General features: G+C 41.6%; 2 protein-coding genes and 1 long non-coding RNA gene across 3 annotated transcripts in view; 1 reads left to right on the forward strand and 2 right to left on the reverse strand.

The window, feature by feature from the left end:
* LOC139550873 (putative RNA polymerase II subunit B1 CTD phosphatase rpap2) overlaps nt 1-9,529 on the reverse strand; it is a 15,215-nt gene extending 5,686 nt beyond the window's left edge. The window contains exons 1-8 of the mRNA XM_071362108.1: nt 9,445-9,529; nt 9,131-9,179; nt 4,476-4,590; nt 4,127-4,225; nt 3,958-4,023; nt 3,757-3,845; nt 3,251-3,286; nt 1,880-2,978 (exon numbers count right to left, since the gene is read on the reverse strand). Coding sequence (XP_071218209.1) covers nt 1,880-2,978; nt 3,251-3,286; nt 3,757-3,845; nt 3,958-4,023; nt 4,127-4,225; nt 4,476-4,590; nt 9,131-9,179; nt 9,445-9,520 — 1,629 coding nt within the window. The 5' untranslated portion in view covers nt 9,521-9,529. The remainder of the gene's footprint in view (nt 1-1,879; nt 2,979-3,250; nt 3,287-3,756; nt 3,846-3,957; nt 4,024-4,126; nt 4,226-4,475; nt 4,591-9,130; nt 9,180-9,444) is intronic.
* A 460-nt stretch (nt 9,530-9,989) lies between these two features.
* Nucleotides 9,990-13,849, forward strand: LOC139550875 (uncharacterized). The gene is made up of 2 exons (XR_011670146.1): nt 9,990-10,127; nt 10,560-13,849. It is a non-coding gene; the product is annotated as an uncharacterized lncRNA (long non-coding RNA).
* A 5,810-nt stretch (nt 13,850-19,659) lies between these two features.
* The window catches only part of LOC139550876 (probable ATP-dependent DNA helicase HFM1), a 28,572-nt gene continuing 22,529 nt past the window's right edge, over nt 19,660-25,702 (reverse strand). The window contains exons 33-41 of the mRNA XM_071362111.1: nt 24,641-24,765; nt 24,364-24,431; nt 24,141-24,247; nt 22,062-22,145; nt 21,403-21,870; nt 21,080-21,152; nt 20,433-20,538; nt 20,094-20,215; nt 19,660-19,971 (exon numbers count right to left, since the gene is read on the reverse strand). Coding sequence (XP_071218212.1) covers nt 19,905-19,971; nt 20,094-20,215; nt 20,433-20,538; nt 21,080-21,152; nt 21,403-21,870; nt 22,062-22,145; nt 24,141-24,247; nt 24,364-24,431; nt 24,641-24,765 — 1,220 coding nt within the window. The 3' untranslated portion in view covers nt 19,660-19,904. The remainder of the gene's footprint in view (nt 19,972-20,093; nt 20,216-20,432; nt 20,539-21,079; nt 21,153-21,402; nt 21,871-22,061; nt 22,146-24,140; nt 24,248-24,363; nt 24,432-24,640; nt 24,766-25,702) is intronic.

Below are 25,702 nucleotides of genomic sequence, written 5' to 3' on the forward strand. Positions count from 1 at the left end.
AGGGTCTGCTATACAAATTGATGGAAAGTGGTGTTGGGGGTAAAACATACGACATTATAAAATCCATGTACACAAACAACAAGTGTGCGGTTAAAATTGGCAAAAAACACACACATTTCTTCACACAGGGTCGTGGGGTGAGACAGGGATGCAGCTTAAGCCCCACCCTCTTCAACATATATATCAACGAATTGGCGCGGGCACTAGAACAGTCTGCAGCACCCGGTCTCACCCTACTAGAATCCGAAGTCAAATGTCTACTGTTTGCTGATGATCTGGTGCTTCTGTCACCAACCAAGGAGGGCCTACAGCAGCACCTAGATCTTCTGCACAGATTCTGTCAGACCTGGGCCCTGACAGTAAATCTCAGTAAGACCAAAATAATGGTGTTCCAAAAAAGGTCCAGTCACCAGGACCACAAATTCCATCTAGACACCGTTGCCCTAGAGCACACAAAAAAACTATACATACCTCGGCCTAAACATCAGCACCACAGGTAACTTCCACAAAGCTGTGAACGATCTGAGAGACAAGGCAAGAAGGGCCTTCTATGCCATCAAAAGGAACATAAATTTCAACATACCAATTAGGATCTGGCTAAAAATACTTGAATCAGTCAGAGCCCATTGCCCTTTATGGTTGTGAGGTCTGGGGTCCGCTCACCAACCAAGATTTCACAAAATGGGACAAACACCAAATTGAGACTCTGCATGCAGAATTCTGCAAAAATATCCTCTGTGTACAACGTAGAACACCAAATAATGCATGCAGAGCAGAATTAGGCCGATACCCACTAATTATCAAAATCCAGAAAAGAGCCGTTAAATTCTACAACCACCTAAAAGGAAGCGATTCCCAAACCTTCCATAACAAAGCCATCACCTACAGAGAGATGAACCTGGAGAAGAGTCCCCTAAGCAAGCTGGTCCTAGGGCTCTGTTCACAAACACACCCCACAGAGCCCCAGGACAACAGCACAATTAGACCCAACCAAATCATGAGAAAACAAAAAGATAATTACTTGACACATTGGAAAGAATTAACAAAAAAACAGAGCAAACTAGAATGCTATTTGGCCCTAAACAGAGAGTACACAGTGGCAGAATACCTGACCACTGTGACTGACCCAAACTTAAGGAAAGCTTTGACTATGTACAGACTCAGTGAGCATAGCCTTGCTATTGAGAAAGGCCGCCGTAGGCAGACATGGCTCTCAAGAGAAGACAGGCTATGTGCACACTGCCCACAAAATGAGGTGGAAACTGAGCTGCACTTCCTAACCTCCTGCCCAATGTATGACCATATTAGAGAGACATATTTCCCTCAGATTACACAGATCCACAAAGAATTTGAAAACAAATCCAATTTTGATAAACTCCCATATCTACTGGGAGAAATTCCACAGTGTGCCATCACAGCAGCAAGATTTGTGACCTGTTGCCACAAGAAAAGGGCAACCAGTGAAGAACAAACACCATTGTAAATACAACCCATATTTATGCTTATTTATTTTAACTTGTGTGCTTTAACCATTTGTACATTGTTACAACACTGTATATATATAATATAACATTTGTAATGTCTTTATTGTTTTGAAACTTCTGTATGTGTAATGTTTACTGTTAATTTGTATTGTTTATTTCACTTTTGTATAATATCTACCTCACTTGCTTTGGCAATGTTAACACATGTTTCCCATGCCAATAAAGCCCCTTGAATTGAATTGAATTGAGAGAGAGAGCGAGAGACAAAGACAAAGAGAGAGAGACACAGAGAGAGAGAGAGAGAGACATAGACAGGAGATTCATGTCACATCTCTCCAATGCTTATACAGAGTGCCCCCATCTGGACACTAGCAATACACTCGTCCCCCACTCACCTCTGAGTCTTCGTCTCTGGCATGTTGTTTCCCTGACACCCGCTGGACTTCCTTCGTCCCTTTGTAGAACTCCCTCACCCTCAACCCCATCTCCTCTGTCTCCCTGCGTAGGGTGTCGTAGTCTGGGGCCGGGGCCGAGGGCCTTCCTGGACCCCCTTGGGAGTCAGTCTCACGTTCCTCCCCACCATCCTTCACAATGTCCTCCAAGTCATCTTCATCTAGCTCCTCTTCCTTCTCCTCCTCCTCCTTTGTTTCTATCAGTGTTTTACTAAAGTGGTCTGGGCCATATAGGAACTTCATAGTCTCCTCAGTCATCCATTCAGTGAAGGTCCTCCTTAGGCCTTCTAGAAGGTTCAGCCGGACCGAGACAGGTTTAGTCCCGGCTTCGTGGCACTTGAGGAGCCCCCGGAGCCCCTGGGCTCCCCTTCTGCTCATGCCCACCTGGGTGATGTTGATGCCAGGCTGGGTGGGCTGTGCTGGGTCTCCCTGTGGACTGCGGTTTAGAGCTGGGTCTTGATTCTGTACACTGCAGGCTGTTAGTGCAGGAGACGTAGCTGTGGCTGGGTCTCGATCCTGTATTGTAACTTGGCTCAATAGCTCTGCGGCTTCCTCCATAGACTGGCCCTCTGGCGAGCCTCTCTCTCCCAGGAAAGATTGCTGCTCACTCTGGTGGTTCGTATCTGTGGTGTGCTGTTGGTGTCCATCTGTGCCATTGCTTGGCTTCCTTTGTGCTTTCTGTGATTCTTCTGTATTCTCCTCCTCGTCTTCCGCCTCGTTTGTTTGTATTTGGTTGGGCACCGTTGTGTCCTTCCCTCCCGACCTTCTCTCCTTGTCCTCCCCCTCTCCAGGTTCCCTACCCTGCCCTTCGGCGGTGCGCTTGGGCAGATCGCCCCAGTGCACCCTGGGTCCCCGTCGCTGGGAGACCACGCTTGAGACAAAGTCGTGTTCTGTGTCGCTGTCGTCGCTGTGGCCGGCTGTAGGGGAGCGCCTGGGGTCCTCTGGGGCCTCTGGGGACACGGAGTCCAAGGGAATGGGGTTCTCCACATCGTCCTCTCTGAGACGCCTCTCAGCCAGCCTCACCTCCTCTCCGGTGCTACCGCTAAACAGAGGGGGAGGGAATCCGGGGGAAGTCAGTCAGTCAAGCAAATCACTCAATCGATATATCCATGGTTCCGTAGTTTAAAAAAAAAGTGATGTTCACAGTCTGCGAATTATTGCATTTTTATGCCGTAAACGATTGAGGAATGGATTTGATAAATGGATCGATACCTATCCATCCATCCACACCTTCTAAATCAGTTGAATGACAGCTCCACATCGTATCAATTCATCCAGACTGAATGACATTGTGGGAAAAAGTTATGTACATACCCATCTCCTTTCTTCATTAATTTCACATCGGGGGGGCTGCAAATGATGAGAGGAGTTAACGTTTAGGTCAAATATACACTGCTCAAAAAAATAAAGGGAACACTTAAACAACACAATGTAACTCCAAGTCAATCACACTTCTGTGAAATCAAACTGTCCACTTAGGAAGCAACACTGATTGACAATAAATTTCACATGCTGTTGTGCAAATGGAATAGACAAAAGGTGGAAATTATAGGCAATTAGCAAGACACCCCCAATAAAGGAGTGGTTCTGCAGGTGGTGACCACAGACCACTTCTCAGTTCCTATGCTTCCTGGCTGATGTTTTGGAACTGAGAAGTGGTCTGTGGTCACCACCTGCAGAACCACTCCTTTATTGGTTTGATTTCACAGAAGTGTGATTGACTTGGAGTTACATTGTGTTGTTTAAGTGTTCCCTTTATTTTTTTGAGCAGTGTATATATTTATATATCTCTATGCTGAAGTAAAACAGTGCGGGCTTACCTCTCGTGCTGCCTCAGCCACAGAGGGCTCTTTGATATCTGCAGCTCAAAGGACTTGGAGGCTTTGTAGCAGAAGTTACTGCAGAAGCTCTGGGTCAGAGGGGGAAAGGGCCGCGTTTCGGTCTTACGTCAGTCACGTTCTTTCGCGGTGCTGGGCACAACACAGCAAAGTATCTGACTCCGTGTCTGACTGAGCACTTACCTTGCGTTCCGTGATGTCATAGACTTTGTTGGTTTTGGTGGAAATTTTGAACTGTTGAGTGGAGACCTAGTAAGAAAAAAAATACCTGAATACGTTAGTTCTGACCAATCATGAACTGGAAGACAGGTAATAAAAAGGTAAAGCCCTTTAGAAATACACAAAACCTTACCTTGCCCAGTTTGTTTGAACAGACAGGATAACCGCACAGCTTCACAATGGACCTCTCCTCAACTGTGTCTTTGTAATTGGCAGCAGTGATCAACCTTGCCTGCAAATCAAGGACATTGAAAGAAACATCATGAACACATGGCAGATGCCCCCACAACACCTCAAAATAACAATGCCGCGCTCCTCCATCAACTGGTATCTATGGACAGTCACTGAATCTTTCCACGAGGTCACAGATCCTCTTCTAATTCACAAGACTGGAACCGCTCCAACTCTGCGTGCTTAATTAATTCGCAGTCACCGTCTTACCCACAGATCGCCCTGCAGTGTTGACCATAGGAGGTACTCACACAGTCAACCAGGAAGTCGTCTGCGACGCTGTCCTCCAAGAGACGCTCCACCACCTGCAGAGCCCTCTTCTCCAGATCCAGCTTCTCTCTCAGGGTCTCCCTCACTGCCTCTCTCCTGGGGTTAGGGAGACAGGGGTTCTACGCGGTCAGCGCCACAGTCAGAGAGACGCATGGCCAGATCAGGGACAAAGACTGGTCACAAATGGGAGTCCAGCAACATTGGCAACGGCATTCAACCCCAGAAAATGTGAAGACAACAGCAACCTTCATATGTTTGGGAACCACTGATGTCATATTAGCCTGAAATCCAGACCCGTTTTGTGCTAACATGCCACTCCTTGTACTTCGTGTCATATTGACAAATTGTTTGGCATGACAAGGCGTGGTTGTTCAGTGTCTTCAGAAAGTACTCACACGCTTTTCCCACATTGTTGTGTTACAGCCTAAACGTAAAATAAATACAACTGAGATTGTGTCCTGGCCTACACACAAGGCCCCATAATGTCAAAGTGGAATTATGTTTTTAGAAATGTTTACAAATAGATTACAAATGAAAAGCTGAAAATGTCTTGAGTCAATAAGTATTCCACCCCTTTGTTACGGCAAGCCTAAATAAGTTCAGGAGTAATAAATTACATGGACTAATAAATTACATGGACTAACTGTGCAATAAGTGTTTTACATTATTTTTGAATGATTACCTCATCTCAGTACCCCACACATACAGGTTATTGTAAGGTCCCTCAGTAGAGCAGTGAATTTCAAACACAGATTCAACCACAAAGCCCAGGGAGGTTTTCCAATGCATCCACGAAAAAGGCACCTACTGGATGATGGTTAAATTTTTTTAAAAGCAGACGTTGAATATCCCTTTGAACATGGTGAAGTTATTAATTACACTTTGGATGGTGTATCAATACACCCAGTCACTACAAAGATACAGGCGTCCTCCCTAACTCAGTTGCCGGAGAGGAAGGAAACCGCTCAGGGATTTCACCATGAGGTCAATGGTGACTTCAAAACAGTTACAGAGTTTAATGGCTGTGATTGGAGAAAACTGAGGATGGATCAACAACATTGTAGTTACTCCACAATTCTAACCTAATTGACAGAGTGAAAAGGAAGCCTGTACAGAATACAAATATTCCAAACCATGCATCCTGTTTGCAACAAGGCACTAAAGTAATACTCCAAAAAATGTGACAAAGCAATTCACTTTTTGTCCTGAATACAAAGTGTTATGTTTGGGGCAAATCCAATACAACACATTACGGAGTACCACTTCATATTTTCAAGCACAGTGGTGGCTGCATCATGTTATGGGTATGATTATTCTTAAATGGAAGAAGTTTGGAACCACCAAGACTCTTCCTAGAGCTGGCCGTCTGGCCAAACTGAGCAATCGGGGAGAAGGTCCTTGGTCAGGGAGTTAACCAAGAACCCGATGGTCACTGACAGAGCTCCAGAGTTCCTCTGTGGAGATGGAAGAACCTTCCAGAAGGACAACCATCTCTGGAGCACTCTGCCAATCAGACCTTTATGGTAAAGTGGCCAGACAGAAGCCACTCCTCAGTAAAAGGCACATGACAGCCCACTTGGAGTTTGCCAAAAGGCAACTGAAGGACTCTCAGACCATGTGAAACAAGATTCACTGGTCTGATGAAACCAAGATTGAACTCTTTGGCCTGAAAGCCAAGCGGCACATCTGGAGAGACCTGAAAATAGCTGTGCAGTGACAGCCCTTGAGAGGATCTGCAGAGAAGAATGGGAGAAACTCTCCAAATACAGCTGTGCCAAGCTTGTAGCATCATACCCAAGAAGACTTGAGGCTGTAATCGCTGCCAAAAGTGCCTCAACAAAGTACTGAGTAAAGGGTCTGAAAATGTATGTATGTAAATGTGATATTTCAGATGTGCAAACATTTCTAAAAACCTGTTTTTGCTTCATCATTATGGGGTATTGTGTGTAGATTGACGGGGGAAAAAAACAATTTAATACATTTTAGAATAAGCCTGTAACGTAACAAAATGTGGAAAAAGTCAAGGAAGGGGTCTGAATACTTTCTGAATGCACTGTAAATAACGAAAAGAAAAACATACAATAATCCCATGCTCACCCCTGATTGGAGGACCTCAACATTTTTACACGTGTATATGTAACAGTATAGCTTCCGTCCCTCTCCTCGCCCCAACCTGGGCTCGAACCAGGGACCCTCTGCACACATCAACCACAGTCACTCACGAAGCATCGTTACCATCGCGCCACAAAAGCCGCAGCCCTTGCAGAGCAAGGGGAACAACTACTTCTAGGTCTCAGAGCGAGTGACGTCACCGATTGAAACACTATTAGCGCGCACCACCGCTAACTAGCTAGCCATTACACATCGGCCACATATATATCAATTCCACCCGTCAGACAGCCACAGGTCAACCCATCTTCCCCAGTAAATCATCATTCTACCATTTCCTTCTGCAATACATTCCTCCATTATACCATGGTGTCTCATTAGGGACTTGAACCTCCCCATCTGCAACATGTCTGCCGAAATTGCCCCAAAAAGAAACATTTTACCCAAGAGCACAATGATATTTCTTGTTGACTGACTGTGGTCGTTCAAATCCCCCAGCAATTCAGTTTGCAGGTCCAACCATACCCTGATATTATGGCATAACAACCATTCCTGGACCTGACTCCAAAAACAAGACAGCGATGGACAGTACCAAAAGAGATGCTCTATTGATTCTGGTTCCACAAGATAGACTCTGCACCGTCTGACTGTTGAACACCCCTTATACTGAGCATTATTTTTGTAGTGAAAATCTTATATAATAGCTTAAATTGAAAAGAGTGAATTGATTCATCAGTTGTTGCTTTGTATATCAGTTCATAAACCCGATGCCATGGTATTGGGACAAATATCTTGAATTTTATGTGGCATAGTTGTTAACCCTCTAGACCATAAGTGAAACTGATACATTTTACGATTTATATGAGTCATTTTAAGCCATTTATATAAAAAAAGTATTGGTGGCAGACAAACTAATTAATTCCTTTTTTAAGTAATTGCCTTTTCCATTTTTGTGGCAGCGATGAGTTGGTTATAATTTTGTATTGAGCATATATGTTTTAGAATAACTATCTTCAAAGTAATGACTCGGGACGTCGGGTTTGATTTGAAAGCTTCTTTTAGTAATAATACTTGTGCACGTTACATTTACAAACTTTAGATTCTACAGAACAATGAATAATGAGTTGCTAGCGAAAAGGTCAAGATAATCACTTGTCAATTGCACTTAAGTAGCGCGTTCTCTCTCTACTTCCTGCCGCAAGGCATTCTGGAACTTGCAGTCAAAAGCGTAATTCAATACTAACCAATACAACAAAATATGTATGTAGTTCTCTCAATCTCCAACACACAAATTCTAATACAATTACAAATATCTTTACATAGAGCTCGATGAATTAACTTAAACAGTAATTCTGTAACCCATTAAAGTTACAACAATATGTCCATACACCTGAATTAATTGGTTGCATGACATAATTCTACCCTCGTTGTTTACAATGTCATTCATAAACATGATACCTTTCTTATACATTCTCTCCAAGACAATTGGTTTATCCGCTATCAGTACATTGGAGTTAAGCAATATTATTTGCTGTAATACAGATGCTGCCTCTTCTGGGAGGATAAAATTGGAATTGTAACCAACTCTGTATAGCTTCAATTCAAAATAAGGACAAACGGCCCCCTGAGTGGCGCAGCGGTCTAAGACGGGCCGGGCACCTGCAAGCTGACTTCGGTCACCAGCTGGACGGTGTTTTCTCCAACACATTGGTGCGGCTGGCTTCTGGGTTAAGCAATTAGTGTGTCAAGAAGCAGTGCGGCTTGGCGGGGTCGTGTTGCGGAGGACGCATGGCTCTCGACCTTCGCCTCTCACGAGTCCATAGGGGAGTTGCAGCGATGGGACAAAACTGTACCAACTACCAATTGGATATAAACAAAAATTGGGGAGAAAAATGGGTAAAAAGTACCAAAAAAATCAATAAGGAGAAACGCAATAGTGCTAAGCACAGGAAAAATCCTCAAGGAAAACCTGGTTCAGTCTGCTTTCTAGCAGACACTGGGAGACAAGTTCACCTTCCAGCAGGACATTAACCTAAAACACAAGGCCAAATATACGCTGGAATGCTTACCAAGATGACATTGAATGTCCTTCAGTGGCCTAGTTACAGTTGACATAAATCTGCTTGAAAATGGCTGTTTAGCGATTATCAACAACCAACTTGACAGAGCTTGAACAATTTTTTAAAGAATAATGTGCAAATATCTTACAATCCAGGTGTGCAAAGCTCTTAGAGACTTACCCAGAAAGACTCACAGCTGTAATCGTTGCCAAAGGTGATTCTAACGTGTACTGACTCAGGGGTGGGAATACTTATGTACAGATATTTCTGTATTTAATTTTCAAACAATTGACAAAATGTCAAAAAACATGTTTTGACTTTGTCATTATGCAGTATTAAAAATATTTAATCAATTTTGAATTTAGGCTGTAACACAACAAAATGTGGAATAAGTCAACGGGTATGAATAATTTCTAAAGGCACTGTAACTAGCATAAGAGACTGGTACCCAGGCTAACGTTAAATACCTTCTTGCTTCCTCTGCTGCGGCCTGTGCTTCTTTGACACTCTTCCCATCTGTCAAATAAGTGAAATTAGGTGTCAGTACTCATATAAGGAAGATAGCTGTATACTGTAATTTACCCATAAAAGTAACGTTAGCCAGTTAACGTTATGCTATGGTTGCATTTGCAGCTTGCTAGCTAAATTAGCTAGAGCTACGTAAACACAACCGTAACGTTAGTTGAAAGAACGATAGCTTCGTTTCCATCACTTTTTGAGGACCCAACAATATCTAAACACAATGTTAATACCGGTCGGATGATATCTTATAAAAACAAACCCCTTTTGCCTGGTTTTGAAGAGCGAGCGACTCTTTTTCGTGGCTCGTTCTCCATGCTGGTAAAATGTTTTGTCATAGATAGAACAATGAGACAGACATTTCTCTGGATGTATAAATGTGAAGCATCCGGTTGGCGTTTCTACTAACTACCAAATATGGTAGTGAGAGGAAGTCCACTGGCGGGCAACAGGGAGAAGATGGAACGAGATGGATTTTGGCCGACATTCTGCAAATCTTCTCATTAACTAAACATTTGATCTCAATACAGTTTCCTGTTCCCGAAACTAAAATCTGTTATGAACAGAACGGACTAAGTTTTGTAGACTTCACCCTTTGCAAAAGTTTTTTTTAATTAAATCGCGCTGTTAGGAGTGCAAAGGCGAAGTGAGTTATTGCACACGCGCACTTCACAGAGTAGGCGTTCCCTAACGGAAATATGCAGATGTAACTAGAACGCACCAATAGGATATCGCTAGCGCGTGCTTGGCTCTGCCCATCTCCTTGCTTGTTCTGCCTATTATGACTCATTTGTTCCCATTGGAAACGACAAGCTGTGGTCTTTCTTGGTTTAGTTATAAAAATATTTGGTTTTGTGCAAATTCTGACTTGTGACATTAAATCGACGGCAAGCATCAGAGTCAACGCAGCAAAAACACATTTATTCAATCTCCGATAATTGAAATGTAAGTAACAATTCCCCTAATTAATTAAATCGATTAATACTTTACCATGGAAATAAGCCTGTAGATCCTTTGTAGATTTATGAAACGATTACAATAATTGAGGGATTTTACCATTCCTTCCTTTAGGATCTAAGACACTGCATCTCAGTGCAAGAGGCATTTTCCCCACTCACAGGAGTGTTTAGCGATGTTGCCCAGAGATGTGTAAGTCATGACTCTTGAGTCCCCCCTCTGGCAAATTAGTTCCACTCGAGCGTTGTGTAAAATGACTTGTCTCACGCACCAGACTTCCTCCCCAGGTACGGATTCTCGGTATTGCCTATGTGCTGTGTGCAATAGCTTGGGGACGAGGTTAGTAAAGGACAAACCAACCTAACCCCCGTTCCATCGCTCTTTTTTCCCTCTCTCTCTTTCCCTATCCATCTATCATAGCAAGCCATCCAGAATGACAACTATACGATTGAGGATTATGACGTTTTCCAGATGGCTGGACGTACCTGTATAGAAAGGGGAGATAATGTTCAGGTTCTGAGTAGTAAAGCTGAAGAACATAAGCACATCCAGGTACTTTCCGCAGGTGCTGGAGTTGGAGGCAAACTCATGGAAAACAGAACGGAAAACGCCGCACACTGCTGCATCATGTTCCCAGGTGATATTTATTTATAACAACGTTTCGACCCGTAGGTCTTCGTTGAATTCCAAGAACTTTTGGAATTCCATGCTTATCTAAACTCTATAAATGAACCCCTTCATTTCACCATTAACTATGACCTATCACAAATCAGTTTTCTTGATGTGATGGTTATTAAGGACAAAACCACACTCTACAGATCTCTTACTGACAGGAATGCCCTCCTTAGAGGTGACAGCTTTCATCTACGTCCACGTAATAAAAGTCAATTCAGTCCGCATCAGAAGAATATGCAGCTCCGATGCTTCTTATCAGAAACAGACCAGGGACCTCACGCAAATGTTTAAGTAAAGGGGGTACAAAGACAATTGGGTAAAACATGCCAATGATCGTTTTGAAGGACTAACACAGTTGGAAAGCCTTCAACCAAAAGTTAAAGAAAAAGCAGATCATGTCCCATCATGCTTCACCCAATACTCACCATTGGGGAAGGCATTTAAGGATGATTATCAATGAAAAATTTACTCACAATTGAAACCCATTTTTAAATATTCCCCACATATGGTCTTTAGAAGACCCCCAAATGTGAGAGACATTGTGGTTAAATCTGATTACCCTCCAGAGAAAAGGGAAACTTTCTTGGACAAGGTTCCGGAGGGTAATTACAAATGTAGCCAATGTGTTCAGTGCAGCTTCACGTACAAATGCAACTCATTTACTCACCCCAGCACAGGACAACGATTTAAGATCAAGGGCCTGATTACCTGCATGTCCACCAATGTTATTTATATGTTGAAATGTTCTTGTGGTCTGTCTTACATAGGGAATACCTGTAGAAGCCTTAAGACATGAATAAGTGAGCACCGCAGCAATATACGGACAGGTGAGACAAAAAAAATCAGGTTGCTGTTCATTTTGTACAAGTTGGACATCCTATTAGTTCTCCCAGATACATTGGAATATAAATGGACAAGATGTCACGCAGGGGAGGGGACATTGAGAGGAAACTTCTTCAAAGGGAATCTTTCTGGACCCACAGGCTCAACACACTGTCTCCTCTTGGCCTTAATGAGGAGTTTGACTTGAAACCGTTTTTATAGTTTCAATAAGTCTAAATAGTTTTTTTAAATCCTAATTGAATATTGTATGTGTATTACTGTAAATATTGCTCACATTCCTTGTGTATGATCATACATTTTGATACATTGAATGTTAATGGTATAAAGCCTTGACATCCTTAGATCAGAGAAAGCCTGCAGGTCCTGATCTTCTTGATCCCTGCTTTTTAAATCTGGCAGCTGATTTCATAGCTGAACCACTTACATATCTGTTCAATCTAACCCTGGAATGTAATGAAATTCCAAAGATCTGGAAATTAGCATTTGTCCTACCACTTTTAAAAGGGGGAGATCCAACTCTTTTAAATAATTATAGGCCAATCTCAAAGCTGTCACCCCTGAAAATACTTGAAACCCTTGTGAGTGAACAGCTAAAAGAGTTTTTATTTACTAACTCTATTTTATCAATGTACCAATCGGGCTTCAGGAAGAAGCATAGCACAATTACAGCAGCCATGAAGGTTTTAAATGATATCACTGAAGCCCTTGACAAAAAACAGCACTGTCTCACTTTTTATTGGTCTCTCTAAGGCTTTTGATACAGTTGATCATGCTATACTAAGTCAGAGATTGTCGAGTGTAGGTCTTTCGGAGCATGCAGTTGCATGGTTTGCTAACTATCTGTCTGATAGAACTCAGTGCACTCAATTTGATGGGCTCATGTCTGTTAAATTGTCTGTCTGTAATGGTGTGCCCCAAGGCTCTGTACTTGGTCCTCTCTTATTCACTATTTATATAAATAATTTAGACAAAAATGTCCAAAATGCGCAACTTCATTTTTATGCTGATGATACTGTTATTTACTGTTGTGCCTTGTCTCTTACAAAAGCTTTCCAGAACTTGCAAACTGCTTTTTATACTGTTCAACATACCTTGTGTCAATTGAAGCTTATCCTCAATACTGACTAAACTAATGGTGTTTTCTAAAGCAAGAAATAGACCTCTGAACTTTTCACCTATTATTACCTGTCAGGGCAATGAGATTGAGACTGTAACCTCATATAAATATCTTGGAGTTTTAATTGCATATTCAACAACTTACAAAAAAATTGAAGCTGAAATTGGGATTTTATTTTAGGAATAAGGCTTGTTTTTCTTTTGAAGCCAGGAGGCTAGTATCAGCTACATTTATGCCTTTACTAGACTATGGGGATATTTTATATGTGAATGCTTCCGCTCAGTGTTTGAGATCAATTGACACCCTTTACCATGGCACTTTGAGATTTATTTTAAACTGCAAAACCCTTATGCACCACTGCACATTGTATACCAGGGTTGGCTGGCCTTCTCTAGTCACTCGTAGGCTCAATCACTGGTATACTTTTATTTACAAAGCCATTTTGGGTTTACTACCTTTTTTATTTGGGCAATTTTATTGTTCAGAAATGTGTTGGGTACTCTCGTAAGTTCACTGGACTTTATCCTGCTAACTGTTCCAAATGTCCGAACTGAAGTTGGTAAAAGGGCTTTTATGTATTCTGCGCCATCGTCTTGGAACGCCTTACAAAATACTTTTAAACTGGAAGAACTTGTCCCGATTGGTATTTTTAAATCACTGATGAATGATGAGACTGATTCCCTGACCTGTCAGTGTTTTAAATCTGCTGTTTTTGATTTTGTTATACTCTTGTGAATTCTATGGTTTTTACTAGATTACTTGTAGTTTTTCATGTTGTTTGCCTGTAATTTTTGTAATGACTTGGTGCTGCCTATCTTGGCCAGGACGCTCTTGAAAAATAGATTTTAAATCTCAATGAGCCCTTCCTGGTTAAATAAAGGTTAAATACATTAAAAAATATATATATATATTATTGTGAAACTGTTATACATTTTTTACCTCCTGTTTCAGGAAGTGATGTCACCGAGTATTGCCCCTATATATAGGACCTTCCACCCCCACCTGGGATATGGATGCCTGATGAAGACCTAAGGGTCGAAACGTTGTTATAAATAAATATCACCTGGGAGCATGAGCAGCAGTGTGCAACGTTTTCCTTTCTGTTTTCCAAGTTCTGAGTATTGCCATAGATGAGGAAAATAAGGTGAGCTGAAGATTGAACCAGACATCCATACCAGGTGTACACAAGCTCAATCAGCTGTATTTATTTGGATGTAGTGTGCCGCTTCTCTGGTTGCGGAACAGCTGATAGTTTGGGCCCTGAGGTTTTCCTCACCACATGATTTGACCAGGGAAAACTCTGGACCATGATTATGGTATGGGCTGGAACCTGCTGGGTCCTCTGTTTTAAGATTCTGTTGAAGAAAGAGGACAAGATTCTTAATCGTCGTCTCGCCATCCTCACACACCTACTGGAAATCTGTCTACATGTTATAACCATAAGTTATTACTCCAAACACTGGTCTAATATTGTTTTTGGGGATATAAAATGTAAATGTTTGCTAGCCTGGCCCCAGATCTACTGTATTTGTGATCTATTCCCACCATAGGAGTTGGCAAGACGGTACAAACAGATCTGGGATACATGGCTTAAGATTTGAATAACTGCTTCATTATTGTCTGTGATTTGCAGTCCCAAGGAGCTGCTGGTTGGCTTGCTTGAGCAGGTGGAGAAGACCCCGACTCCGTCGCCGAGACAAGTCATCCTCCTGCTGCAGCCCACTACAGAAAGGTTCGGAACGGGATGGATTGTCTGAATGGAACATCCTCCATGTTTGATATTCTTGATGTTCCTCTCCCTTTCCCATACCTTATTTCCTACCACTCTTTCAGTCCACACATCCCTTATCCTACCCACTTTCTTACCTCTTTCCTACTACGCCTATAACTCCTTCCTCCCCTCTCACCCACCGTCCTACCCTTTGCCCCTCTTCACACTTCCCTGTCTCATCACTCTCTCCCACCCATTACCCACCCTGACTCCTCTCTCTTACTGTCCCCACCTCTCCACCTCTTCGTTGTTGCGGCTGTGCAGCCCGGAAGGCCTCCTCGGTGGGCGTGGCTCTCGCCACCCTGCTGGGCCAGGTGGCCAGGCTGCCCATGCCCCAGACCAAGGAACAGGAGGAGTATGACGTGTTCGGCATACCAGTATTACCAACGGGACGCCCACTGTCAAAGAGGACGAGCTGAGGACAGAACTGCTCAAGTTGTAGGTGGCCGTGTTTTGTTTTTTTGGGGGGGGGGGCTATTGGGTTAAGCGTTGTTAATATTTTGTTTTAAACATAGTGACAGATCCAAAGACCGTTGTCATACCTTATCAGATTAGCATTAAAGTACAGTTCGGTCTGTGCTTCTATGTGGAGTGTACAGTATGTTATGTGTCCATAGCTGCATGAATAGTCTGTCTATACCGTTTGTGTATGTTGTCTCCCTAGCAGTATGAAGAGTATTTGTGAACCTCTTCTGGAGGTGCAGCTGAAGGGTCCTGAAACACTAGCATAATCTCCCCTCAGGAACTTTGCCACAGAGATTCTGGTAAGAAGCCGGCTCAGATTGTGACCATTGCTCCTCTCATAGCCTGTTTCCTGATCTGTTTGTGTCGCATATGATATATGGTATATCCCTACGGCCATTGACAAAGACCGTAGGGGCCGGTTAATTGTGGCTATACAGCACAAACAGATCTGGAAACAGGCTAGCTCTTTCATACTATTCTTCATGATTATATTTGACTTTCACACAAGTTCTCATTCAACTAGAGGTAACTTCACCCTGTATAGGGGTAGGCATAACTAATATAGGGCTAACCCTACTTCTCCTGTAATTGTGTGTGTGTGTGTGTTCTGCGGGGCATCCTGTCGGGCATCGGGGAGTCCCTCCCTGACCAGTTTCAGGAGGTAGTCACATGGAATGCGTTTCAATTAACAGGTGTGCCTTGTTAAATGTTAATTTGAGGAATTTCTTTCCTTAATGCGTTTGAGCCAATCAGTTGTGTTGTGACAAGGTAGGGTTGGTATACAGAAGATAGCCCTATTTGGTAAAAGACCAAGTCCATATTATGGCAAGAACAGCTCAAATAAGCAAAGAGAAACGACAGTCCATCATTACTTTAAGACATGAAGGTCAGTCAATCTGGAAAATTTCAAGAACTTTTAATGTTTCTTCAAATGCAGTTGCAAAAACCATCAAGCACTATGATGAAACTGGCTCTCATGAGTACCACCACAGGAAAGGAAGACCCAGAGTTCTCTGCTGCAGAGGGTAAGTTCATTACGGTTACCAGCCTCAGAAATTGCACCAATAAGAAGAAGAGACTTGCTTGGGCCAAGAAACACAAGCGATGGACATTAGACCAGTGGAAATCTGTCCTTTGGTCTGATGAGGCCAAATTTGAGATTTTTGGTTGCAACCGCCATGTCTTTGTGAGATGCAGAGTAGGTGAATGGATGATCTCTGCACGTGTGATTCTCACCGTGAAGCATGGAGGAGGAGGTGTGGGGGTGCTTTTGCTGGTGACACTGTCTGTGATTTATTTAGAATTCAAGGCACACTTAACTAGCATGGCTACCACAGCATTCTGCAGCGATACGCCATCCCATCTGGTTTGCGCATTTTTATTTATTTAACCTTTTATTTAAATAGGCAAGCTAGTTAAGAATGAATTCTTATTTACAATGACGGCCTAGGAACAGTGGGTTAACTGCCTTGTTCAGGGGCAGAACGACATATTTTTACTTTGTCAGCTCGGGTATTCGATCTAGCAACCTTTCAGTTACTGGCCCAACGCTCTAACCACTAGGCTACCTGCCGCCCCGTATCGGTGCTCATCGGCCATTGGACATAAACATCACACAACAAGTTGGAAATCATAAATTCAACAATGAGTGGTTTGGAAGGAATCAGTGGATAACTGCAAGCGTTGCTAAGCAATCACTAGCCTGCTATTCAGTGAAGAAGGTGTGTGGTCCAAGTCTGGGTTTAAGGGTCTCCTTTCCAAGCTTAAAAGGATAAACATTTACATGTAACACCATGGGTCAGAAAATGTTAAAAACATTGGCCATGCTGTCAATCCTGCATGACTTCTGCCATGTTCAAAACAACTGAAAAACTAGGAACAGGAAAATCTCAGACTTCAGTGAGTTCAAGACAACTGGGAACCCAGAAAAAAATGAGCTCTGACTGGGAAAATACGTTTTGAACGGTCATCCAACTCGGAATTCCAAGGGAACTTGGGCCTCTTTTTAGAGCAACCTTTTCCCGAGTTCCCAGTTGTCATGAAAGCACCATAAATCCAGAGAATGCCAGACTTTGATTACAAAATTTGACCACAAGAATTACTGCCGCGCCACTGTCCTGTTCAAGTGGGCACTGCACAACAAGGTGAGTCCAAAAATGTCTTATGCTGCTGCAGAAATTATGTAATATGCGAAGGGGATATGTATACTGTAGTTAAGAAAGTAATACTAAGTGTATGTTGTGTAGTAAGCTGTTAGTAGCCCATGTGCCTCATCTGAATAATTTGGTCCCTTTCCCCCTCATAACTTAGCCTACTGTTCTGACTTGGTGGTGCACATGTATCATATAGCCTGTTTTAGAGAAATGTCATCATCGAATATTGTAAGAGCTTTCACTGTCTTCTTATATGCCCCCTTTACTTATCCTACGGTTCTGTAAGAACGCCCCATGTTCTGAATTTTGTCACTGTATATTTCAAAAGTGCTGAACGAATAGTTATATTGACAACGTCCGTCTTAGCTCGCTCATTAATGTCTTCATCGAAATTACGTATTGCCTCTTATCGTTCCCTTATGCCATAGTTTGTACATCTCAATTGTCCGTAGAAACCACACTTGTTGCAAGTCAGCCATATCAGCTATGTTTTTTAAAAAGGCAGTAAATGAGGCTGAATGAACTGTTTTGCTGCCAGACAAGGCTCCGCTGATTGCCAGGTGTAGCGGTGGTAAGGATTCACTCCTTGGTGCTGAAAAGAAAGCTTTACTGTTGGGACAGCTTTACGTAGGCCCTAACAGTTTGTGGGCACCGTGTGTCACCGTCATAGCGCAATAAATGTATTGTTTAGTGTTGTTTCGTGGCTTTGCTGGCATGCATCAACAACAACAACAACAACAAATACAATTGGAGTTTTCCCCACCAAGACTTAAAACCTGTTATGGCTGCAGGGGGCGTATTGGAAAAACTGGAAAATATGTGCCAATTTTCAAACGGCCTCTTAATCAATTTTTGCTCTTACAATATGCATATTAATATTAATATTGGATAGAAAACAATCTCTAGTTTCTAAAACCGTTCTAATGTTTTCTCTGAGTGGTACAGAAGTCATTTGGCAGCACTTTCCCTGACCAAGAAGTAGAATGTCAGAAATCTATGCTCGCTTCAACGTTATGCCTATACATGGTCATTATACGTAAGACCCTACGTACACTCCGTACGCCTTGCTCTGGGTGTCAAGAGGGTATGAGAGAAGAAATTTAGTGAATATCTTGTTCAGAGGTTGAATAAGAGCTATTTCTTTGACGTGACCGACCACTTCCGGAAGTCTGAAGCGCGCGTCTTGGGAGTGATATTGTGTTCTGTTTTGCTGCTGTTTTGGACGGGAACAATCTCCGGCTGGGTTTTTATTTGATAAATGAGACCATATCATCGTAATGTATGTTTTTTCAATATAGTTTAATCAGATTATTTGAATTTTTTTCGGGAGTTTTGCCGTGTTTCGGTCTCTGATTTTTTTAACGTTGGACAAATCCGTGCCAGTCGACCAGTGCCAATGCTAAGTGAGAAGGGAAAGTTGCCATCCTGACTCAAAACAACGACTCATCTGGACAAAGGACACCCTGATCAACATTCTGATGAAAGATCAGCCAAAGTAAGACCCAATTTATAATGTTATTTCATATATCTGTCGTGCATGTCAACTGGTCGTGCGCGCCCAAGTGTGTCTGGCTATTGTGGCTATGCTAACATAGCGCTACATTTTGTTTTCGCTGTAAAACATTTAATAAATCGGAAATATTGTCTGGAATCACAAGAATCCTGTCTTTCAATTGCTGCAATGTATGTATTTCTCAGATATGTTTTATGATGAGTAATTAGTTATTTGACGTTGGTGTCTGTAAATGTTATGGCTGCTTTCGGTGCAATTTCTGATTGTAGCTGAAATGTAATTTATGATTTATACCATAAATATGCACATTTTTCAAAAAAAACATATGCTATACAATTAATATGTTATCAGACTGTCATCTTATGAAGTGGTTTCTTGGTTAGTGGCTATATATACTTTATTTGGTCGAATTAGTGATAGCTAGTGACGGAGTAAAAAACTGATGGAGTTAGAAAAGTGCTCTCTTTTGCTGACGTGGTTAGCTAATAGATTTACATATTTTGTCTTCCCTGTAAAACATTTTAAAAATCGGACATGTTGGCTTGATTCACAAGATGTCTACCTTTCATATGCTGTATTGGACTTGTTAATGTGTGAAAGTTAAATATTAAAAAAAAAAATAGATTTTGAATTTCGCGCCATGCACTTGAAATGGCAGTTGTCATAGGTGTACCTGTGTGGGGATTGCAGCCCAAACAGGTTATTAGGCTAAAACCGCCACTGTGTACGAACAATCATGATCTGCCCAATTCTATACAACCATGAAAATAAAATTCAAAACCAAATAATTCCTTACTAACTTCTACCCCCCCCCCCCCCAAAATACCACTCGCCAGCCCCCCTACCACATTAAACTTTACCTATATCGTGCTGAAACACTTCACCCTTAGGATTGTTCACGCACACACATTTTTCAGGTTTGATACTTTTCTAGATATCAATATAAAAATGATAATATTCAGACATAATCCCCTCAGACTTCCTCTGAATAAATATTATGTTTATTAAATTAAGTACATAGATATATAATACTTTTTTGTAATCCTTTTTAGACCACCTGCTAATGATGATCGAATGTTCCTACTCCTGAATGATAGAAACATTTTCAAATAGGATCAACAGTAAATCTAACAGTTCACCTCAAACAACAAACAGCATAAATAAAGTATAACATACACAGTAACATGAAACATTGTCATGGAACCCGTCCATACAACTATAAACACTTCTAAAATAGTCCATCAAATATACCCATGAATGCCTCCACTTCCTTGCTGTTGTCCTCTCCCTGGAGCCTGCAATGATGAGGAATCATGCTATCTATCAATGATATCAAGTTAATGCATAATCTGCTTACAAGTTGTATTGATAAAAAGTAAAGGAAATTAAGTATTCTTTCTCTATAGTTCCTCCTTACCTTTTGTCAGTCGCATTGTCATTTTTTGGGGTAGTCGTCTTTGAGAAGAAATCAAACTGTCCTCCCAGCGGAGCCATGCGTGTATCAGTCTGTTTTGGGAAGGAGGGTGCACTGAATGTCCTCTGCAGAGGGAAAATATTACTTTTCAAATGTGTTTGGAAACAAATGGGCTAACACATTTAAAATCATGTGATTTGTGTAAAAAAAACAAAAAAAACGTACTTTTCATTCTATATCATAACAAAAACATTTATGTTGTCAGTCGTCAGTTTAATTTTGATGTCAGATTCAGCATTGAGATGAAGTCAACTGAGTTGCTAGGGGTAGTTAGTAACTCACTGTGGCCTTGTTGTCAGAGTGGCTCCAGGGAGCAGAAGCCTGGAGGTTATGTGGTCTGACTGAGAGACTAGTAACTGCTATCTGAGGAACAACTGGGGAGGTTGACCTGAGACACACAAATCAAACATGACATTTTACATTGATAATCATTTGGTTTAGGACACATTTATCAAGTATTTACATATATAGGATCTTAATTTGATCGCCGTGTTGCAGGAGAACTTTCCTGCAATGCAGGAAATGTAAAACTAGTAGTATATTTTAGGGTTAAAAAGGCTTCTGAAGTTAGTAATTTCCACTTTGAAATTTCAGATATGATTTCCCCTTATGAAAAATGTATCAACTCTCCAAAAAATTGCATTCATTATAATCCACATAATAATTCACATTTCCTGTTGGTGCAGGATTATTTTCCTGCTGTAGCAAACTGGCTCAAATTAAGATCTTACATCTGTACAGTACCAAGTTTCTACTTGCTGACATCGCTATAACCAGAAACTAGTTGGCATACAACCGGGAAATAACATCACTATCACGTCCCATGCCAAATTTAGCCTGCCGGCAAAGATAATAGATATTTAATTCAGTGTAATGACCGTGGTTTGACATCTTGTGACACAGTGAAGTTTGGTACAAGTTGAACTCACCTGAGTGGGGCACTGGACACAGTGAAGCGGGGTTTGGGTTGTACATAAGTGGATGGTAGTGGTGTTGAGTGACCTGAAAACACGTGTCCATCATTTCATAATTAATTGAAGATCAGATCAAAATTACCAATCAAACTGTAATTGATGAACAGAGGGTTGGGGTCAATTATATTTCAATTCAGTCAGTTCAGGAAGGAAAGTGAAATTCTGATTTCAATTCCAATTTTTCTTAATTATTTTCAATGAGGAAGAATTGGAATGAATGTTACTTCCTGAATTGAAATGAAATTGACTCCAACCCTGGATGTTCTGTAGTAGAATACCTTTCAGCCTGTCACGGTCCATCCCCTGAGTTTTAGCTACAGTGGTGCATGATGTCTCACTGGCGTGAACTAAGTTGTCGTCGTCAAAATCATCCCATTCGTCTCCCAGGTCAAAGGTCACGCTGGGGGTGTGTGACGACGAGAGGAAGCCACTGTCATCGGTCAAGTCTACGATGGGACTCGGAGAGTAACTCCTGCTCTGGCTTTGGGGAGTGCTGTAACCGCTAGTCTGGCTTTGGGGGGTATTGTGACTCTGGGTTTCCTCCCTACTCTGGTTTTGAAGGGGGAAATGACTTTGGGGGTAACCCATGCTATGGGTTTGGTGGGTGCTGTGGCTCTGTGGGTAACCAGTGCTCTGGCTTTGAGTAGTGCTGTGGCTTTGGGAGTAACCCATGCCCTGGCTTTGGGGGGTGCTGTGGCTGAGTGACCCTCCGTTGTAGGCACTGGGTTTCCTCCACATTGAGGTGCCTGAAAACATAGATGTTGATTAATGTTGAGAGATGAGATGTTGATGTAAAATGTATGTCTGTTTGCAGTGTTTGAAGTAAGTAGTCTACTGGAAAATAATATGTGCAAACAGTATTGAATCTACAAGGGAGTACGACTTGGAATCATGGGACATGATTGTAAAAAAAGTTTTAGTAACTGAGAAGTCCTACTTTGTGACTCTGTAGGGGTTTGAATAGGTGGTGGTTCCTCTTCTACCATTGTCTGATATATGTCTTCCAGGTAGTCATTATACTCTGTAGAGAGATATCTTTTGAGTTACTCCTCTCAAGTGTCCATTAACTACCATTACTTTTCCACAATGCTGTATAGAAGGTACGAGCCTCTAACAGGGATGGGAAACTGGCAGCCCGCATGGCCCCTCTTTTGACGATCAATTTCCCCCCAAAAATGAATAATTCATAGAAATATGTTAAGGATTAGAATACTAGAATACTAGAGGTGGAAAAAGTACCCAATTGTCATACTTGAGTAAAAGTAAAGATTTCTTAAAAGAAAATAACTAAATTAAAAGTGAAAATCACCCAGTAAAATACTACTCGAAGTAAAAGTCTAAAAGTATTTGGTTTTAAATATACATGTACTTAAGTATCAAAAGTAAAAGTATAAATCATTTCAAATTGCTTATATTAAGCAAACCAGCTGGCACCATTATCTAGTTTTTTAAATTTACGGATAGCCAGGGGCACAATACAACACGCAGACATAAATTACAAACAAAGTTTAGTGAGTCCACCAGATCAGAGGCAGTAGTGATGACCAGGGATGTTCTCTTGATAAGTGCGTGAATTGGACCATTTTCCTGTCCAGCTAAGCATTCATAATGTAATGAGTGAGTACTTTTGGGTGTCAGGGAAATTGTATGGAGTAAAAAGTACATTATTTTCATTAGGTATGTAGTGAAGTAAAAGTAGTCAAAAATATAAATAGTAAAGAGTTACAACAGTAGAATACACAAGGTGCAATTTTTGAAATTTGGTTGTGCATCAGCAGCTTTTCTCTTGTTATGCCAGTCACTGAAAGCAAAGAAAATGTATACTGAACAAAAAAATAAACGCAACATGTAAATTGTTGGTCGCATCTTTCGTGAGCTGAAATAAAAGATCCCAGAAATGTTTCTCACATTTTGTGCACACATTATTTTTTTTACATCCCTGTTAGTGAGCATTTTTCCTTTGTCAAGATAATCCATCCACCTGACACTTGTGGCATATCAACAAGCTGATTAAACGGCATGATCATTAGAGAGGTGCAACTTGTGCTGGGGACAATAAAAGGCCACTAAAATGAGCAGTTTTGTCACACAACACAATGCCACAGATGTCTCAAGTTTTGAGGGAGTGTGCAATTGGCATGCTGACTGCAGGAATGTCCAACAGAGCTGTTGGTAGAGAAATTAACATTCAATTCCACCTCCAATGGTGTTTTACAGAATTTGGCAATACGTCCAACTGGCCTCACAACCGCAGACCACCTGTAACCACGCCAGCCCAGGACCTCTACATCCGGCTTCTTCACCTGCGGGATCGTATGAGACCAGTCACCCGGACAGCTGATGAAACTGAGGAGTATTTCTGTCTGTAATAAAGCCCTTTTGTGGGGAATTTTTTTTTCTGACTGGCTGGTCCTGGCTCCCTAGTGGGTCGGCATGGCTGTGCCCCTGGCCAATCATGTGAAATCCATAGATTAGGGCCTAATGAATTTATTTCAATTGACTGATTTCCTTATATGAACTGTAACTCACTAAAATCGTTGAACTTGTTGCAGGTTGTGTTTATATTTTTGTTCAGTATAGATTGGTAAGTTAGTGGAAAGCTATCTAAACTTGTAGTAATCATGGTCAAATTACCCACCGGGGGACCCCAATTGATGTTGCTAGTTACTTTCACTCAGATATCGTATTAAAAACTCCAAATATTTCTCTACGCCCATGGCAAAATGTGTAGGATTGCAGGAAATGAACTCTAAAACTTCAATTTTTTATCTCACTGTCGAGAGGGGGGGCCACTAAAATGTTTTGCTTGCAAGGTATGGTGAGGGACCACACAACAAAATGTTGCTTGGGGACCCCAAAAGGCTAGGGCCAGCTCTGACTGCATGTGTGGGTATGGATGAGGGTACGCAGACCCACGAGCCACTGCGTCCCCTCATGATGAGTTCAGATTTTTTGTGGCCCCCCCCCATCAAAGTTGCTCATCTCTGCTCTAGAAGCATTCTGATACTTAACCTACCATGGTCATAGTTCTCAAGATATGCCATCTCTTGGGGCGTTGCGAAGTCCTCAGCTGATTCCACACTCTGTTGTATTGCTGAAGCGCCATAATGATTACCTACATACCTTCAAAACATTTTAAGAAAAGATGAGGACAGTGTCAGATACAGTTTGCATCGGTAATCAATTAACTCCAACCTGATGAACTGTATGTTTTGGATGTGGAAAAAGAGTGTACGTACCTGCAAGCAGCAGGCGTATAAGAAAATTGCTGAATGTTCGTAGCCCCAGTCCCACCACTCATTCTCATCTAAAGGAACAAGCAACAGGCAGACAAAACACAAATTCAGTTGACACATAAAACATTTAAAAAAGCTAAAACATGTTACGCCTTTGATTTCAATGCGTGATTTATGCCAAAGTATGAATGAGTCTTGTGTGAGTCTCTTAAGTTAGAATTCAGCCCAAAGGGGTTATATTTTAAAGGACTGCTGCAGTTCTTGTCAGTTGTTCTCTCACTTTGAGGCGTTTGACTGGAGTCTCCGTCAGTGTGTCACTCCTGGTCTTCAGGTCTTGGAGGTAGGAAGAGAAACTCGAATGCTGATTCATAGGCCTCCTCAGAACCACTGGCACTCCATTTTGACCTGGGAAACATAATTAGGAGGATCTGAAAATACAGCGCCTTCAGGAAGTTGACCCCTTGACCTTTTCTACATTTTGTTGTGTTACAGCATGAATAAAAAATGTATTCATTTTAATATTTTTGTCACTGGCCTACACACAATAATAGCCCGTTATATCAAAGTGGAATGACTGTGTTTTTAGAAAGGTTTACTCAATATGTCAATAAGTATTAAACCCCTTTGTTTTACGGCAAGCCTAAATAAGTTCAGGTGTAAAAATGTGCTTAACAAGTCACATAATAAGTTGCATGGACTCACTCTGTGTGCAGTAAGTGTTTACCATGATTGCTGAATGACTACCTCATCTCTGTACCCCACACATACAATTATGTGTAAGGTCCTTCAGATGAGCAGTGAATTTGAAAATCAGATTCAACCACAAAGACCAGGAACGTTTTCCAATGCCTCACAAAGAAGGGCACCTACTGGTAGATGGGTAAAAATAAAAAAAGCAGACATTGAATATCTCTTTGAACATGGTGAAGTTATTAATTACACTTTGGATGGTGTATCAATACACCCAGTCACTACAAAGATACAGGTGTCCTTCCTAACTCAGTTGCCGGAGAGGAAGGAAACCGCTCAGGGATTTCACCATGAGGCCAATGGTGACTTTAAAACAGCTACGGAGTTTAATGGCTGTGATATGAGAGAACTGAGGATGGATCAACAACGTTGTAGTTACTCCACAATACTAACCTAATTGACAGAGTGAAAAGAAGTAAGCCTGTACAGAATACAAATATTCCAAAACATGCATTCTGTTAGCAACAAGGCACTAAAGTAATACTGCAAAAAATGTGGCAAAGCAATTAAGTTCTTGTCCTGACTACAAAGTGTTATGTTTGGGGCAAATCCAATACAACACATTAGGGAGTACCTCTCTCCACATTTTCAA

This window comes from Salvelinus alpinus, chromosome 23 (assembly GCF_045679555.1).
Source record: "Salvelinus alpinus chromosome 23, SLU_Salpinus.1, whole genome shotgun sequence".
In the NCBI taxonomy this organism is placed as follows: Eukaryota; Metazoa; Chordata; class Actinopteri; order Salmoniformes; family Salmonidae; genus Salvelinus; species Salvelinus alpinus.